Source organism: Polyodon spathula, chromosome 2, assembly GCF_017654505.1.
Source record: "Polyodon spathula isolate WHYD16114869_AA chromosome 2, ASM1765450v1, whole genome shotgun sequence".
Lineage (NCBI taxonomy): Eukaryota > Metazoa > Chordata > Actinopteri > Acipenseriformes > Polyodontidae > Polyodon > Polyodon spathula.
In genome coordinates this window covers 54610327-54629839 of record NC_054535.1, presented here as the reverse complement: position 1 = coordinate 54629839, position 19513 = coordinate 54610327, and the positions used below count along the sequence as shown (strand labels likewise).

The 19513-nt window shown below is 36.1% G+C and overlaps 2 protein-coding genes across 7 annotated transcripts in view; one reads left to right on the top strand and one right to left on the bottom strand.

Moving 5' to 3' along the window:
- Positions 1 to 103: 103 nt before the first annotated feature.
- On the top strand, positions 104 to 10766 carry LOC121298343 (CCR4-NOT transcription complex subunit 7). Of its 5 annotated transcripts, XM_041225451.1 has the most exons (8): positions 2648 to 2736; positions 4139 to 4201; positions 5779 to 5859; positions 6080 to 6273; positions 8796 to 8957; positions 9997 to 10141; positions 10422 to 10532; positions 10627 to 10766. In XM_041225451.1, the coding sequence occupies exons 4-8, from the start codon at positions 6206 to 6208 to the stop codon at positions 10756 to 10758; spliced, it is 618 nt and encodes a 205-aa protein (XP_041081385.1). In that variant the 5' UTR covers positions 2648 to 2736; positions 4139 to 4201; positions 5779 to 5859; positions 6080 to 6205; the 3' UTR covers positions 10759 to 10766. The 5 variants fall into 5 exon arrangements, with proteins under 5 accessions (XP_041081374.1, XP_041081385.1, XP_041081389.1 ...); XM_041225440.1 differs by lacking the exons at positions 4139 to 4201; positions 5779 to 5859 and adding an exon at positions 104 to 223 and having other exon boundaries at positions 2527 to 2736; XM_041225455.1 differs by lacking the exon at positions 4139 to 4201.
- Positions 10767 to 12283: 1517 nt separating this feature from the next.
- Positions 12284 to 19513, bottom strand: part of zdhhc2 (zinc finger DHHC-type palmitoyltransferase 2) — a 42541-nt gene continuing 35311 nt past the window's right edge. For both annotated transcript variants that reach the window (XM_041225419.1, XM_041225429.1), the window contains exons 12-13: positions 17848 to 17924; positions 12284 to 15715 (exon numbers count right to left, since the gene is read on the bottom strand). In XM_041225419.1, the coding sequence (XP_041081353.1) occupies positions 17884 to 17924 (41 nt within the window). In that variant the 3' untranslated portion in view covers positions 12284 to 15715; positions 17848 to 17883. The remainder of the gene's footprint in view (positions 15716 to 17847; positions 17925 to 19513) is intronic.

Here is a 19513-nt window from a genome sequence, read left to right as displayed (position 1 = left end):
AAATACTTCACAAAATATAAATAAATAAATATAAATACACCTATGAGCTCCTTGAATTTTTATCGGGGTTGAAAGGTCATTACTCATGATTTGATGATGTCAGCAGTTTAAGTGGTAGGGCTGTAATGGAAGTTGAGAGGTGGAAGCGGTGTGCTGTATTCGTTATTTATAAAATAAAACTGTTAAACATTTAAATTTTAAGCCCCGCTCCTTTCTAAACAAGGTAATTATTTGTTATTGAAGCATTGCAGCATTTAGTTAAATTCGAAAAAAAAGGTAAATTACAGTTGTGAATAACTCAGTTACTGCGTTACCACGAACCAAACCGGTGCAAGTGAGTGACTATATCGTGTGCTGTGGGGTGGCAGGTATAATATAGGTTAATAACCAGACAGTTTGTTTGGTGACAATCTTTATTGAGACCGTACTGAGGCAATTGCCATTATCATCAGATACTTTTGGTAAATAACATGGCTTAATGGTTTACTTTACAATGCTGTATTTTAAGTAAATGTTTTCAGCTAAATTCTAACAATCACTGATATATTATGCTGTTGCTACTTGATACTATACTATAGCAAGTGTAGTGCATACCGCGTATTGACAAGGTGTGTCAAAACACTGGTGCGCAGGTTCTGTTTTGTTCAGTGTACTGGGCTGACTGAGGTTTACAGTTGTTTATATCATGTTCTGTACGTGTTTTTGAAGTGTTGTATTAAGTGTGTAACAAAGAAACATTAGTAAATAACCAATTAGTTCTTCATGTATTACATCTTTTCAAAGTATTGTTTAAAATTGAAATTTCTATGTAATGCATTATATTAGGGAAGTCAGTGTTTTCAAATAGATTATCAAAATCGAGTCATTTCTAAATGTTTAATTCACAATTGGCTAAATAAGTACTAAAAACTAGAAACAAAATCATACATGTACAGTGTTATGTGGAGAGACTTAAATACAGTGGATTGTTGCCCAGATCAGTCTCAACTGCTGATATAGCCTACATCATGGGGCTGTTGATGAAGAAAGTTAAAAACTGCAAGTGCTGGCAACTAATTTAGCACATTTATTGGAGAACCATAATGTACCCAGAATAATTCAACAGATGACAGTACAGATGTCTCCACTGCTAATCATGGAGCTGTTCACTGAGTAGCCAAAGTCAAACTTGACTAGACCCAGTGCACTAGAACGGATGCATGGTGGTGCATCTGTCATACTGTATTTTGGGGACAACATACAGTACTGTATGATGATTTGGATATATTGATTTCAATAGAAATTGATACATTTAATGTTGTTACAAACCAAGAGTCTATGCAATATGTCTTAAACATACCTAGTTTGACAGGTGTTAACTCAATACAGGACAGTGACCCTAACAAAATGGTGTGAGTTCACAAGCTTGAATGTTGTTTGTTTGGGTGTTTCTTTAGTTACAACTTGTACAACATTCATTTTATCTGTATGATGTACAGTTGTATTGTGAATTCAACATGGACACGATGGAAACAAAAAAGAAAGATATATTATCAGTGACAAGAAATCATATGAACCTTAAAATAATTTAGAATATTTAGAAGGGACTGGTTCCAAATTGGGTAAGAAATCAGAAGACCTTTTATTTTCATGGGCATTAAAGGAAATTCTTCACAATTTAGCATTGTTTTAAAATAAACAAGTGTATTGTTTTTTGTTAAAGTTACAGTAACACTGAAATCAAATTTCAATTACAGTACAGAAAGTATTATATATTTAAAAGTACTGTGCATTTATTGAAAATACAGCTGTAGGTGAACTTGTAAAAGGTATACATTGCAATGAACTACACTTGAAATCTGCAGTTTCGGTGACTGGTCACAGGAATTTTTAAACCACAAAAGCAAGGAAACATCAGGGTTTCGACCAAATCGGAAACACTGATGATTTGCATCCACCATTTGCTGTTCATAGGCCTGTATTATATCCAGGTTTTTCAGAATGGTTGACAGTGTTCACAGGAATGTTTTAAAATCTGCAGCAACATCTATCTTTTTCCTGTACTGTGGTGCATTAACCACTGCTTTCAACACCTCTACGTTTTGTCTGCAAGGTAGTGCACGTTTTTGCGTGAGCACTATGACCACTCGAAATGCAACGTCGGATCTGTAGTCCCCAAACAGCACTAAAATACAGAACAGAGGCACTAATCTGGATGCAAGTTAATACATTTCCCAATATTCTTTACACTTGTTTAGTTTAATTTGTTTTTTTCTTCCATGGATGGGCTCCAAATGTGTACTCAAATTTGTGTGAAATTAGGTCATGTTATAAGAATTAATTTACAATAAGCGACTTCCAAATCTGCCCTGGACCTTGTATTAAAATCACACTATGAGGCAATTCGTCTAATCCGACTTTGTTTTAACGAGAATTGACTGTACTTTTAATTTGTTTAAGCGTTATATCAGTTGCAATGCACCTGGCCATAGTTTAGACATTTTGTTTTACTTTACACAGTTTGATGCTCATTGTTTCCATTTTTAGGTAAAAAGATAAGGAACAAGACCTACAATTCTATGAAACTGTCCCTACCAGCAAGTGTGTTGTTTTTGATGCCTTGCATTTAAATGTGGCATTATGCCAGCAGCTACTGTAGATCATAACCAAAGAATTTGCGAGGTCTGGGCTTGCAACCTAGAGGAGGAGCTGAAGAGAATCCGCCAAGTTATTCATAAATATAACTACGTTGCAATGGTAAGTTCAGAAGTTGTTTTTGATTATTTAATGTTATACAGGATAACCCTTGGAGCATCAGCTTCATTGGTCACTGTGTATAGTGTGTGTGTATATGTGTGTGTGTATATATATGTATATGTATGTATATACTGTAGTGTGTGTAATATATATATATAGAGAGAGAGAGAGAGAGAGAGAGAGAGAGAGAGAGAGAGAGAGAGCCTGCTGTACAGTGTGAGAGGGTGTAAGAATACATCAGCTTAAGAACAGATTGGTTTTGGAGTCATTAAAGAATTCAAGGTGGAAAAAAAAGTAATTGGTAAAAACATTCTGCCTTTAGAATTTCGTGAAGTTTGCTAGACTTTATTTTCACTTTGACTCGGGTGCAGCCAATATGTACAACCAGCACACTATAAATACACTTCCTGTGCCGCAGGTATATGGATCCCATCTATGTAAGGCAGAGGCAGGTGGTTTTATAATGTGGTGGGTCATGGCTGGATAAAGTTGCTTCACTCGAGTCAAGGTGAAAATAGCCAGCAAAACGAAACAAATTTTAAATTTCTATACCTTCAGTAAGAATGATGATGTTGTTGCATTGTAGTTACTTTCAAAAAGGTCTTTATTTACAACAGGCAAAATAATAGCTTATTGACATGTCACTGCACTATCCAAACTTATATATATATACTGATTTGCTAAGCTCTGAAATATATTTCTATGAAATTGTTACAAATTAAAACTGTGCACGATCTAGGGGGCAATATTAATGGATTTACAGGCTTGTTATATGGCAGAAAAGGCTTCCATTTTAGTTTGTAGAGGCTAAAACCAAAGACTATCTACTTTTCCTCCTGTATTGCAGTTGTCTCATAATGATAAACCAAGAAAACTACAGTAGCACTAATTATGCCAAAAGTATTAAGTGGGTCTGGCCTACAAAAAAAAAAAAAATGCTGTGCAGTGTTTCCCCAGAAATCTACTTTCAAATAATGAAAAATAAATGAGGTTGGGGCATTTGTTGACCATTTAACCCAAAAATCTATATGGGGTCTATTCAATAATTCTCACGTGGAGTGGCCAAATACCATATCCATTCTAAGTACCTGTAAAAGCAGCAACACAAAAACGGATGACCGCTCAACACTGAAGGTGGCATTCGCCAAAACAGCTGTCTACATCATTAAGGGCACTATTTTTACACGAATGTAAAGAAAAAAAATAAATTTACCAAGTTAAAGTAAAAAAAATAAATAAAAACATTATGCAACTAAGTTCTCATAGCTTCCATTTGTTCTTATACTTGATTCAAAACAGGGCCCTTAATTTCTTATACCACATAATGTCAGTAGTAGCCAGAGCAATCCCCTTACAGAATAAAACAAGGAGGAATAAACAAGATACATTTTTTTATGAACAGAACATATGTGACTACATCTACAGGAAGGTTGTACAGTAGCTGTTCCTGTAGCAGTCTGCGCAGGTAATTAATTATTTCTTTATCTAGCATACTGTCTGAAGCACTGTTCATTATTCAGTAAGACCCTTGGTCTTGTTCTTATCCCTGTAAACTTTTTCTCCATCTTTTCTGTCAGAGAGGAATCCTCTAATAAATAAAATGTAAAATAAAAAAATAAAAAGATTACTAAAACAAATGCATTTTTTAAATGTACAAAATAAACAATGACAGGACTACAGAAGTAAATAAAAGTACACATTTAAATAAAACTTAAACAGTACCCTGTGCTTTGTATTTGTCTTGTTTGTAATTGTGTACAATTGTGTCAAAGCAATGACCCTGGCATCGTTGTTGACATCATCAAAGAAATAGTGTCAGTAAGGCCTTTTTTTGTGTGTCATGACTGAAATGTAATTGTGGTAAAAAATTAAAAATAAAGTATGCTAATTGTTGGTTAACAATATGTTCTTCATAATGTAGATGATTGTTAACAGGTATGTTCTTTAGCATTCCACTTGAAACTTGGCAAGGCAACCTTGTGTTAGCATTGCCTAAATTACTGAAGAAGCGTATTTTAGAACTAGACAAGCCGTTTTACCCATAGACCTATTGTTTCAGATATATGCAGAAGGACTGGAGGCACATATTAAACCACTATTTACTTTAAACTGCATATTGTCAACTAGGAAGTACAAGTTACATTTGATCTGATTCATTGTACGGCATTGGCAGTTGGTATCCCCCCAAAAAGTTTATCTTGTCAAACTCTCCTTTTGAAATTACGGTTAACCCATCTCTGATTCACTTGATTTCTGTTTTCTTTTTTTCTTTCTCTCGCTTTGAATGAAACCAGCAATTGCCTGTTTTTTTTTTTTTCTTTCTTTCTTCATCCCTATAAATACAAAGTAGAGGACCAGATCGGTTAGGCTTTTACTCCACTGTAAAATTTGTCATTATTTAAGAAAAAAAAAAATCCTTGTGTTTCAAACCTTCACGTGATTGTGTTATTGGAAGGGCCCACATATGCATCAAAGCTGTTATCTTTTTTGTATCACTTAGTAAAAAGTACCATTGTCGTCCTTGATAAATCTGGTCACCTGAATATTGGTATTTTCCAAGTTGGCATTGGCACAATATTTTCAGGAAGTAACAATGGGCTTATTTGTAAAAGGAAAATATAAATTGTGTGATAGCATAAGCAGCATATTTAAAACAAAAATATACTTATTTTGGGTTTTTTATATCCTTTTTGTGATTGTAATTGGTGTTCCCCATCCCCCCAACAATGAAGTGAAAATTGTTTGAGAATATCATCCATTATACTACTGTATTTAAATTCGTAGAGCACTGTTTATCTAGTTGTGAGTTTAACAGTATCATAATCTGGGCATGCAGAACAGGAGATACCTGTTGGTCTATCTGTACGTAAAGTATATACAGTATATTGCACTTCTATTTTTACATGTATCTAGATAACCACTTATGTTAACTTGGCTGTTAAATTCTTATTCAAGTTATTTAGTATCTAAATCTGGACCTATATATGTAAACATGGCGATGTAGTTTTTCATAATACTGATAGATCTAATTTCTACTTACAGCTGTGGCAGCGGGAACTATGTTACTGACAGATGGGAATAACTTGGAAAAGTGTCCTGTTCTGATGGGACAAGTGCTTGCTGGTAATTTGGGAGCAAGCACTGACAGCTTGTGAAAAATATCCTCCCCTTTTCATTGAGCAGGGATTGCTGCAGAGTTCAACACATTTTTAGTTTGTTTAAAACACATGTGACCGCCATGTAGAACAGTCAATGACTGTCAGTTTTTACAAAATGCCTTACTGTTATTTTGTAATCTTAAATAACAAATACATTTAAATATATTTTATATATTTCTTTGTAGGACACAGAGTTTCCAGGTGTAGTAGCAAGACCAATCGGAGAATTCAGAAGCAATGCTGACTACCAGTACCAGTTACTTCGATGTAATGTAGACTTGTTAAAGATAATCCAATTAGGCCTGACTTTCATGAATGAACAGGGCGAATACCCTCCTGGCACTTCAACATGGCAGTTAAATTTTAAATTTAACCTCACGTAAGCACCAAACTTTCTTTCTGTTTTGCAGTTTAAGCATGGCAGCTTGGAGTTGTAATGCTATTGAACCAGGGGTGGGTAGAGTTGTAAATGTAATGGGGCATATGGATCAGTTACAGTGCCTATAGAAAGTCTACACCCCCTTGAACTTTTTCACATTTTGTTGTGTCAGTGCCTCAGAGTTTCATGCATTTAAATGAGGATTTTTTTTCCACTTATCTACACACCATACTCCATACTGTTAAGGGGAAAAAAGTTATATAAAAAATATGAAATTGAAAGATCATAATTGGATAAGCCCCCCCTGAATTAATACTTGGTGGAAGCATCTTTGGCAGCAATTACAGCTGAGTCTGTTGGGATAGGTCTCTACGAACTTTGCACACCTAGATTTGGCAATATTTGACCATTCTTCTTTACAAAACTGTTCAAGCTCTGTCAAGTTCCTTGGGGAGCGTTGATGGACAGCAATCTTCAAGTCATGCCACAGATTTTCGATTGGATCTAGGTCGGGGCTCTGACTGGGCCACTCAAAACGTTTACCTTATTGTTCCTTAGCCACGCCAGTGTAGCTTTGGCTGTGTGCTTTGGGTCGTTGTCATGCTGAAAGGTGAACTTCCGTCCCAGTTTCAGCTTTCTTGCAGAGGGCAGCATGTTTTCCTCAAGGACTTCTCTGGACATTGCTCCATACATTTTCCCTTCTACCCTGACAAGTGCCCCAGTCTCAGCTGATGAGAATCTTTGGGTGATGCGCTGTGTTGGGTTTGCGCCAAACATAAAGCTTTGCATTTAGTCCAAAAAGTTAAATTTTAGTTTTGTCAGACCATAAAACTTTTTACCACATGGCTACAGAATCTCCTGAGTGTTTTTTGCATACTTCAAAACTGGATTCAAGGTGGGCTTTCTTGAGTAATGGCTTCCTTCTTGCCACCCTACCATACAGGCCAGATTTGTGGTGTGCTTTGGATATTGTTGTCACATGCACACTTTGACCAGTCTTGGCCATAAAAGCCTGTAGTTCTTAAAGTTGCCATTGGCCTCTTGGTAGCCTCTGATCAGTCTCCTTCTTGCTTGGTCATCCAGTTTGGAGGGACTGCCTGATCTAGGCATGGTCTTGGTGGTGCCATACACCTTCCACGTCTTAACAATCGTCTTGACTGTACTCCAAGCGATATTCAAGGCCTTTAGTATTTTTTTTTTTTATACCCATCCCCTGATCTGTACCTTTCAACAACTTTGTCCTGGAGTTCTTTTGAAAGTGCCTTGGTACTCATGGTTGAGTCTTTGCTTTGAAATGCACTACCCAGCAGAGGAAACCTACAGGAACTGCTGAATTTATCCTGAAATCATGTGTATCACTACAATTTAACACCAGTGGAGGCTGCTTAACTTGGTGTGTATTTTTGAAGGTGATTGGTTACACCTGAGCTAATTTAGGATTGCTATTAGGACCCTTGTCCAACCAAGCTATTTCAGTTTTTATTTTTAATTAATTTTCTACAAATTTCTAGAATGTTGTTTTCACTTGGATGTTGTGGGGTAGGATGTGTAGATAAATGAAAATATATATTTTAATGCATTTTAGTTCCAGGATATAAGACAACAAAAGGTAAACATTTTGAAATGGGGTGTAGACTTACTATAGGCACTGTAGCTATGTATTGTACTATGTGTGCTGGATTGTTATCTGTTGCATGTATTTTTTTTTAAATATTGTCATTTTTGAGAGAAAATGAATGATGTGGAGGATTTTTTTGTATATCCTTAGAAGTACAGTATATGTTATATGTACCCAGTGATGTGTGCTTAAAACAGATTGCAAATCAATTATACCAGGTACTATTTAGTATTTGAATATCAGTATCTGTTCATTGATGCATTTAACCAATTTTACTCTGCATATTTTCCAACATGTCTAGATATTGATAAAACATCTGTTAATGTAAAACTAGATAAATAATATGTGTGTGTGTGTGTATGTGTATATATGTATATGTATATATATATATATATATATATATATATATATATATATATATATATATATATATATATATATATATATATATATATATATATATATATATTTTTTTTTTTTTTTTTTAATTCTAAACAGTGGGTCCAAGTAGGAGCCCATGATCCTGATAATTTCATTTTACTACAGGGATAGTTAGACCAAGTCAAGCCAAGGCAGAGCTTGGCAACTGATCTTGTAACTCCAGGGTCTCCAATCGTGCTCCAGGAGAGCCCCAATCCTTCAAGTTTTAGAGGTGTCTTGAGATCATCAGTGGCTAAAGATCTGGAACACATGTTAATCTGGACTATTTAAGCCAATAATTGGTTCAATTATGTAACTGAGGTCTGTTGAAACAAAAACCAGAAGACCCTGTAGCTCTTTTATATATAGATCGATTTTAAAATAAATGTTAGATGAAGTATTTTCCTTGTCTATTAAACTGATTACTGTAACTTGACATAAACTGGGCTTTCTGAGATCAAGTCTTAACTTTTCTTGTGTTTAGGGAGGACATGTACGCTCAGGACTCCATAGAACTGCTAACAACATCTGGCATCCAGTTTAAAAAACACGAGGAAGAGGGGATTGAAACACTCTACTTTGCAGAATTGCTTATGACCTCTGGTGTGGTACTGTGTGAAGGGGTCAAATGGCTGTCTTTCCATAGGTAGGTTTATTTCCTCATGTTACTACTGCTCACACACTGACACCTACAGATAACTGTCAGTTCTTGATTTTTCATGAACCACTGCAGTAGTATAATTTATTTCAAGTTCACATTCTCATCCCTCTTGACACATGCTAAAAACTTGATAAAGATGGCACCGGCATATGCAATTGAGCATCATAATCTAGGGTTAGAAGGAGTTGGTTGTCCATCTGACTTCAGATATATACAGGGTGGTGAGTGGTTACAGGTGATACAGTGCTGAATAAACAGACAGACAGTGAAAGGTGTTTGAGTACTTATTGTCCAGAGCCATATGGCAAACACCTGTAAATAATAAATGATGGAAGTGATACAGCGGTGTGTATGACTCAGTTTGTAATCCGCGGGTTTGACCTGAAACCAAAAAATCCAGTTTCTTTCCTCACCCCCAAGTAACACAGAACACAAACACAGTTTTATTAGCCATTTGTGGTGAAAAGATCGTTGTGAAAACAGGGAAGTGCTGGTGTCCGGGTTTGTTGCTGGCCTGCGACTACAGCTCTGGGTTGTGTTAGTATTCTTAGTAGATGACAAAAACAGACAGCGTTACAAGACAAACTAACAAACACAACACTGTTGTTTTTCACAGGTGCAGGGTCTCCTTTTAGGTTGTATTCTAACCATTTACAAAGGAACAGATTTCTTTGCTACGACCCCTATTTATACCCACCCTCATGACCCCTTGGTTAACGAGCGCATCCGCTTCTCCAATCCGCAGATGCTAGTTTCCTGTTCGGGTACCGTAGGCCCGCACCTTTTCTAGCTGGCCGACTTCCACCTATCCACGGGAATAAATTGTCATGCCGTTTAGTCCAGGGTACTGTTCCCTTTACACAGCGCCCTCACAGGTCGGGAGGGAGATCTAACACCAAGAATCATTTGATGTCTGTCACATTGTCATACTTTCATTTGTGCTTGTCTAGAGAATGGCTTATCTAATTGTGATAACACTTAGTTCTGCTTTTTTTTTAATAGCTTATGTTTTATGTAATTGCAGTGGCTATGACTTTGGATACCTAATCAAAATCCTAACAAATTCCAACTTGCCAGAAGAGGAATTGGATTTTTTTGAGATCCTCCGTTTGTTCTTTCCTGTCATATATGATGTGAAGTATCTCATGAAGAGCTGCAAAAACCTCAAGGTGTGTGGCATTTGCCTTGACCATTGTTAGGGTTTTTGTTTTATGAAATGTACCACATTGAAGATTCTAGCTTATGGCATATTTTTTTTTAAAACTGTGCTGTACTTGCAGGAATTGAAAGTCAATGAAAATGAATGCCAGAGATTCTACTTGTCATATAATACCAATTATAAAGACTGCAATGTGAAAAAGTAATGTAACCAATACATGTGTATTGTCTGAGAAATGTTGACCTTTTACCACATCTTGCGATGAAGTGCTGATCTGCTGTATTTGACAGGGTGGCTTGCAAGAAGTAGCTGAACAGCTGGAATTGGAGAGAATAGGGCCACAGCACCAGGCTGGCTCAGACTCTCTACTGACAGGCATGGCCTTCTTTAAAATGAGAGAGGTATGTGAAAGTCTCAGTTCGTCAGTCTTGTATTTAGAACTTTACATACTCTGCAACAATTTATATCTTGTGGTGATTTTTTTTTCCACCCCAGATGTTCTTTGAGGATCACATTGATGATGCCAAATACTGTGGTCACTTGTATGGCCTTGGTACTGGTTCACCCTATGTTCAAAATGGCACAGGCAATGCATATGAGGAAGAAGCTAATAAACAGCAGTCATGACACGATGAAGCAGATGAACATTGGGCCTGTTTTTTATTTTTTTTCTCTGCCTGAGAGACAAGGCCTTTTTGTTTTTGTCATTGCTTGTTTTCTTTCCCTTGACTTTCTATGTCAGTGACATGCACCAAATCTTGAAGATTCTAGCTTTAGTACTGAAACAATTTGGAGTTAAATTTTGCTAAGTTTTAAAAAAAACTAACAAAAAGAAACTGATGGCGACAAGGGAAATTTTACTGTAGCGACTAAATACTCAAGTAATTTCATATATCTCGTCTGTGTAAGCAGAATGAATTGGCTGATCATTCATGTGTAGCGCTTAAAAAGTGGGATTTTTAGTAATTCAAAAATGTGGACCATGGAAATTTGCACTTTAGAGATCAATCCAGATATTCAGTTTTATCAAAAGTTTTGGCTGTTTGTTCTTATAAGATAAATTGTAACAGTTTTGCACCATTTTTGCTTGTGTTGCCTTTTCTACCATAGTACTATTTATTTATGTTTACAGGGAAAGAAAACTACTAAAGCTTTTAGATAACCCTATCTTACACAGTTCAGCCTTAAACAAAGTAAATAAGCTGCTTATGCTGTTTTTGTACATTGCGCTGTCAGATTAAGGTGTTGATTGTAAACCATCTTAACACTGCTAAAAAACCCAGTCACTTACAGGCATTGTATAGTCATTCCAGGTAATACCATGACAAGTATGGTTGATTTTTGATGCCCCTGTCCCGTGGCCCCTTCCCCACCATACTAAACACCTTTTATTATATTTCATAACTTGTATGGTTTATCCCAGATTTTACCATTTGTATTTGTTGTACTGATTTTACCAGTTGAATTTGCTAAAACACTTGCACAAGGCGATTTCAAAATTCAGTTTCAACTGACAAATTCTTTTTAAAATTGAATTTAAAAACTAAAAGAAAACAAATTGGTTTGAGTTTCGTGGTGTTTTACAGAAAAAAAAAAAAACAACAAACTACAGTTTTTATTAATTTAGAGATCCGTACTGATCAGATCTTAACCAACTTGAGCATGACATTGCCTGGGGATTTTTTTTTTTTTTTTTTTTTTTTGGTAATGCTGGTTTGATGCAGCACAGTTCACTGTGCAATGCTTTTTTTATTATTACATATTTTTGTATTATTATGCAGTATATTTATTTTGCATGTTCATTGAACAGGATGGCTATATTATTAAATAGCAATTGCTTGCCTGAAAATGTGAATTGCATTTAAACCTCCAGGAAATTACAAATTGGTTAGGATGAACCTGAAAAACTCTTCAAACTGTACAATGTACATAAGTCTTTGTTTTTGCTTGAAATTACAATTTAGTAATTTGGCGATCCCTTTTAAAAACAGAAATTATGCAAAATAAAAGGGGTATTTGTTTTAAAGCTTTTGTAAATAAATAAAGGCTTCTGAATTGTTTTCTTACATACAAAAGGTGTTTTATTTCAAGTTACAAGATGGTACTGGAAGATAGCAACACTTTTTTTTTTTTTTTTTTACCTCATACTGGTAACTCTTTTCCTGCTGTCAAGCCCATCACCACTTTACACCCTACAATCTTTAACAGCAGCTGTTAGATATGCTAACTTTGGAGGCAAGGTAGAGTCTGAACCTGGACTCGTTGGGCATCTGACAAGTAAGAGTCCCTGTACTGCAGTGAGGTGTTGGAAGTAGTGCACCATGTGGGCCCCAAGTCAAGATCAGCAACTCGACTCAACAAGCCAGTAGGGACCTGAGGAAAGGCATGTCATTACAGGTTACCCTATGTGCATATATACACACACACACACACACACAGCATATAGCATATTACATTGCCAGTACTAGTGAAAGCACTTACACTACACACTAAGCAGTGAGCAGTGAATATATATTAAAAAAACACCCACACTGGAGCTACTCTGAATTATTTTGGGAAAGGGAGATGGGTGGGGCCTGGTAATTAAAAGAATATTTTACCAAGGTGTACAAAGTTTTAAAAAGAAGTTGGATCTTGTAGTTGAAGATTATACAGCAAGGACAATGAACATGCTTGTAGTTTACTCTATTTCTAAAATATTTTGATTAAAAACAAAAAGGTGAATGTTCCAGAGTTTTCCCATGAGTATATACGTCTAAAGTTTGATGAGTAAACTTTTTCAGCCAAAAAATATAGAATAAACCTGCAAACATTTACAGCAAAAGCCCAAAGTTACAAACACATTGGGAATAGAGGGGGTTCAAAAGATTGCAACTTCATCATCTTTACCATCAAGAATCATAAATAAAACAAAAAAAATGCTATGTTTAATTGGTAAAATACTTTGGGTCCTTTACAGTAGCCACTAGACTTTTCCGGTTTCAAGTAATGTTTAGCTGACTGGTCAGAAACCTCTCTCACATTGATAGCTGTAATTTTTAATTTACAACCATGCCAGCTATTGACACACATACTTTTTGGTGCAAACATGTCTTCAAAAGAGAAGTTACAAAAATGGCTTTGTTAAAAAAATAAAAGTGATTTCCTCTCCACTCATAGTTTGCTTGAGCTGTTAAGTTTAGGATTACATGTAAAACGTTTTTATCCGATAGGTATTACTGCTGTTATGAACATTTTGGGAGTAATGTACATTACTGCCGCCTTACTGCATGTAACCAAAGACTACTGAGTATTTAGAGTGGATAGTCTGGAGTCATCCACTTCTACATGTACTATGATATTCAGAAAAAGAAAACACTTGTCAATTCAGACTGCAAATATGGCTGTATTAATTAAGACAGTAGACTTAAACTACAACTGGAGACTTGATTTCAGTTGTACTTGCCTGTTTTTGGAGTATGAGTTGTACTATATAGAAAATGATTTGTGTAAGTGCTAATGTTTATTTAATTCAGTTACCCTGTACAAGGAAATAGTTTCTTGCACAAAGGGAATATACAGTAGTGGAGGCATCCATGCATACATCTATTTGAATTTTTTATTTTATTTATCAATCAAGTATTCTGAACTGGTGAAATAATCTATTTTAAGAAATTAAAAGTGCAGTGTGAACACACAGCTGACGAGACTATTATTACTACAGATAGTATACCAGCATGACAGTGTTGTAATGCAGTGGGTTTATTCGTTTTTGTTCTTGACAAGGCATACACATGTATGTTTTACACTGTCATTAACACAAGGAGAGAAAAAGCCTACAATTTATTTTGGCAAAAAAAGGTTGCATTTCAACTCCAAATTAAATAATATAAAAATAGATAATACTGTGTACATAACACATACCGCTAAAAGCATAAATATGTAAAACATGAAACAGGATTTCACAACTTAACGATGCAGCATTCTACAGTAGACACAAACTTTTTTTTTTACCTATTGATAATGTAATTTTAGGCAGTGGTCAGAAAATGGTTGGGTGTGGGGGGGGGGGGGTCATGTCATCTTTGTAACAAAGGAAGGTTCATATAGCACATATAATGAACATCCCCCACCCCCATCCTTGAGACATGTCTAAAACTAGACTGCCTATGACCACAACCTTAATAACATCCCTCATTTAAACACTCAAACACTGCGATTTAGGATTTTTCAGCTTTTCACATTAAAAACACACTGCAAATGTAGCTGAAAAAACAATTTTAAAGCTTCTCAATAACAATGTGACATGCTTCAACTTGTCTATACCTGAAAAGGGTTCTTAGCTTTGAAAACTGTTTAGACAACCACTTCCCATTTTGTGTTTTTCTTTGTTATTCTTTAAATAAAACAACTCTGCTTAAAGCTACAGTGTACCATGATCACATGTTTAAGATCACCAAAACATAATTTGGAGTAAAACCAAATGTACTCAATTGGTATATATCATTGGTGGGCTAAAGTGGTCCTCCAAGTCTTTGTTTCAACACAATTCAACCTCCATCCAGGCACTAACATAGTTAATTGTTCCTATTAAACTGGACATGGGATGGCCATCGCAGGAAAGGAATTGGTCACCCTTGGTCTACATTAAACAAGTGATGTGTTTTTCTGAAACAAACTAAAGCTCTACGCTTCTACATTAAAATTCTGAAAGGGGAAAACAAAAAAAAAAAGTATTGAAGATTAAGCCAAAAAAAAAAAGGTTCAGTCCTCTGAAATGTGCACCCCAGCCAAAAGATGGGTCTTCAACAATGACCCATAATATTTCTCCACCCTCATTATATTTCTGGATAATTATCCATGTCATCTCCAACAATAATTTCTTAGTACAATTGTCAGCACAGTATTTGTTTACTGGTACTGTATTTTACAATACAGATATTAAGTTTTTCATTTTTTTTTTTTTATCTCCTAGTCAAAACCGCCTTTTTTAAATTTTTAATAAAAAGTGCCAATAAAAAAAATGTGTCTTATTCCAAGCAATATTCATTATCTTATTCAATCAATTAACAACTGTATTTACCGGTTACACTAACCAAACATCTTTGGTAAGAAATGCACTGGAACCAATATAAAAGCTACATTTTAATTGCATCCAAATTTGTATCTGATAGAGCAGTGACTGCATTTTTGTTGCAGAATTAAAACAAAGTTACTGTGCTTTTACAATGTCTATACCAATCTGATTCTGTAATTTACTGGAAATGCTACTTGTTCCCCATAATAACTACTGTAAAATATATGGAGTTACTCTCACAACCCTCTCCTTTTCAAACCGACAAACACATTGCTCTTGCTAAGCTTTCTAAAAATGTATTAGATCTGCAGACAATCTGTTATACTTTTATTATAAAAACCTCAATACAATAATACAAGTACATTACAAATGTCTTATGTATTGAGCAGTGATATGAAAAGAGCCAATCGGATGCTGGAATGCTTTCTTTGCTGCACACCCACACAGGCAAAGATACGACAGTGGGCAAGTGAGGACCACTTCTGGTAGAATAAGACTTCACGTTCTGTCTTCCCTTAGTGGTACATTCTGCAAGAAAACAACATCATGAGCTGTGAAACACGCTCAGTTGTTCTTATAATATAAAACAACAAAAAGTGCACATTGTTTAAATATACAGTATTCTTAATACAACCACAATATGTATATTGGTGGCTCATTAACAAATAGACACCGCATAGAACGACACAGTCATGCAAAATCATGCATTGTTGGTTGGCAAAGACTGGAAAAACCTTGTGGTTAAAGATAAGTTTAACAACCTATATTGCAAGAAAAACATCATAGCATTTCAAAGGTTCTCTCTAGTGATACCTCCACTAACAATTTCATTCAAATTATCCAAAATAAGCCAAATGAACCCAACTGTGGTCTCTTAAAACATTGACTGACACCGAGGATTATTTTGTTCTAATATTTGTAATCATGAAACTGAATGACACTTGTTTACAGTACCAGAATAAAATGACCTGTTTCATTTGGTAGAGACAACAAGCAGTTATATCTGCTGAACATCTTTAACATTGTTCCTTGGATTGCCCTTATTTATTGTCCTGAACTGAATAATCTCTGTTGCAGGACATTTTAATGTTTGCAGGTAGATCACTCTTTTATACCTTTGGCAGTTCTACACATACCCTTTATTTCTGCATGATGTTCCACTTATTTTTTTTATATATTTTTAATTTCTATTTATTTATTTATGAATTCATTATTTAGCTTATTTTGTCACTTAATATGCTAATGTTTTTATTCTAAATTGACTATTTTATAACTTTTTGTGATGGCTGTCCACTATGAAAGGCGCTATATAAAATAAAGATTGCTTGATTGATTGAGATATAGGTATTGCAAAACGTTAGGTTATTATCATAACCCCGGTTCCCTGAAATAGAAATGTAAACATTACCAAATGGGTATTTATGTCCTAAAGACCCAAAACCTGAATAAGATAGATCAAAGCTGCTCGCAGTCATGACCAGCCCCCCCACCCACCCCGGAGAACATAAAAGGACTGCGCTCACAGACCTCAGTGTAATTTTTCCTTCAAGCCTGCTGCAATCATGGATGCAGCGACCTTTACATTTCTATTTCAGAATATTATAGAGTCATAAGCAACAAGTACTTCTCTCAAAGGCTCTTCCTGTCATGTCAGTTGTTGAAAGGAAAAATGGCACTCAGGTCTGCAAGCGCTGTCACTTTATGCCCCCGGGGTCAGAGGCTCTGCTAGTAGCTTTGCTATATACTATTCAGGTTTCAGGTCTTTAGGAGGTAAATACCCATTCAGTAATGGTTACATTTCATACTTGAAAGGGAAACAGGGGTCTGGCCATGCACCTAATACAGCTAGAGCTGGGGTTTTCAACCAGGGATACAAATAGGGGGTAAGCAGGACGACTCAGAAATGCAAAAAACACAAAAGTAAAAGAATAAGGATCTTGATTTTAAAACTTATTTATGGTATTATATTATTCTCTCTAAACCACTGTACATAAATATTTCATTTTTGCTTAGCAGCTCCACGTTTACAGTTTTATTTTCAAAATGATCATCCACTTGTACGCATTCGTGATTTCAATTGAGTGTTCTTCCACTGTGATATTATTCGGGCACGGCTGCATTTTAGTAGCAATAGTGGCTGGTTGAATTGTTTTCGGTGTTTGAGAACACACATTCGGATTATCATGTGTATGGTTTGGAATCAAAAATGTCTTACTTGCAAAAGAAAAATAATAAAAGAAAAAACACAAGAGTCTACAGAAAGTGCAAAGCAACAGAAAGTTATACAGATTCCTTTGGATTAATTTTATTTTGTTAGTTCTTTTTTGTTGTTGTAGTTTTACCTTCAGCTTAATGTATTTTATGTTGCAAACACTTGCAAATGGCACACAATTATGCAGAGATGGGAAGTAAATGGCAACATGATAAACATTTACAGTGCAGACTATTTTATAACAAACTTTGCCAAATAGCAAGCGAATACAGGCGTTTCCAGATTTGACATTTCAAATTGCACTGCACTGAGACTGCCTATCTAACAAAGTACTATTTTTTTATAAATCAAATAATAAATAAAAGGAAAAAAAAAGAAGAATATTGACAGTATAATTCTGACGCATTGCCAACAGCAGATAGATTAAATAATAAATCAAGTTTCTAACCTTCAATTTCCAGATTTAGGCATTTGCTTGTTTGAGCTAGGTTTCATTTTCGATCATCATTGCTGGGTTGCTTGTACCTATTAATGAAAGTACAAAGAGAAATTAATATTTTAAATCCTGAGGACTTTATGTAGTCAGTTTCTCAGAAATTATGAGGTGCACCGTAACTTTGATCAATATGATATTCCATAACTCTTTACTGAAACACCTGAAGGTTACATGATTTACCCAGGATCACTTAGTATTCCAGTAAATGAACTGGAAAATGCATTCTGAATGATCTCTCCTGACCCTAAGTCCTCAGACTACTATGTCACTTTTAAAAAAAGTACCTAAAACTGCAAAACTTAAAAGGGTTCCTTCAAAAAATAACCACCTTTTGTTCCTTTGAGCCTTATTCTGCAGAAAGTAAATCAGGACCAAACACTGCTTTTGTCAGATAAGGCTTTTAGATAAAAATGCTGCATTCACACATCAAAAGTAGCAATTTGATTTGTTTAGTCTAGAAAGTGGACAACTCCTATGAACTGTGTAGTTAATTTGAGTACAATAAAGGTCACAGGTCAAAACTCAAACTCCCTTCACCAGACAAAGGATTTCTTCTCCCTTATATACATGTGGCCACTCCCCAGTTAGCACTCAATTACCTAATTGGGGAATGGCCACACCTGTGATTGCCGGCAGGGATAGATTTAACCCCATACCTGCCAACCTTACATTCCCCAACCCCCATCCCCCCTATTTACAGCAGCAGGACTTATAACCTGCTACATGCATATTCCATGTCTGAATCCTGGTGACCTCTTTTGTGGTTTTGGGACAGGATACAGGTTTTTGGCTTCTGCCCTGAAACATGCCTCCCCCTTGTGCAATGCACACATGGCCACAATCAGCCACCCCCCCCTTAAAACACTAGCCCCATCATCTTTTGTCTGGTTTGCTCCCTCCAGATTCTTGTGTGTGGCTTGGCAGGCGGGCTGGTCAGGGTTGTGGTGGAGGTGGTCCCCACACCTCCTCCTTTGGCTGCAGGAGGTCCTGGGCCTTGGGCCTTGAAATAGGGGTGCCCGTCTAACCCCTCTTGTAACACCTGGGCTTTTATAAGGGGGTGCACATTTAACCCCTGTGACTATCCCTGGGCTTCTGTGAAGGGTTGCCCATTTAACCCAGTGGTGATGCTGGCGGTGGCGCAGGGCACTCAGGCAGTGGCGATGCTGGCAGCGTCGTATGGCACTGCAGCAGTGGTGACGCTGGCAGCGTCGAAGGGCACTCCAGCAGTGGCAATGTTGGTAGTGGCGATGCTGGCAACACTGGGCACTCCGGCAGTGGCGGATACGTGAAGCACTCCTGCAGTAGCAATGCTGGGCACTTGCTTCAGTTTCTTTCCCTGTCCAAATTTCCACAGTGAAAGATGGGGACATTTTTTTTTCCTCTTCAATTCACTGACAGTATAACACAATACTAGTTTAAAAATTAAACAAACATTGGTTAATTTACTGCAGATCATAACTCATTATTTTCATGTAGTCAACACGTGTTAAATGTACAAAAAGCCAAATTTAAAAAATAGATCAGCTACTACCATTTAAAAATTGGTATACACTTAATCAGAGTGATTAAACAAATAATCCATATAACTGTTTATTTTATTTTTGAATGGCGCTAACAC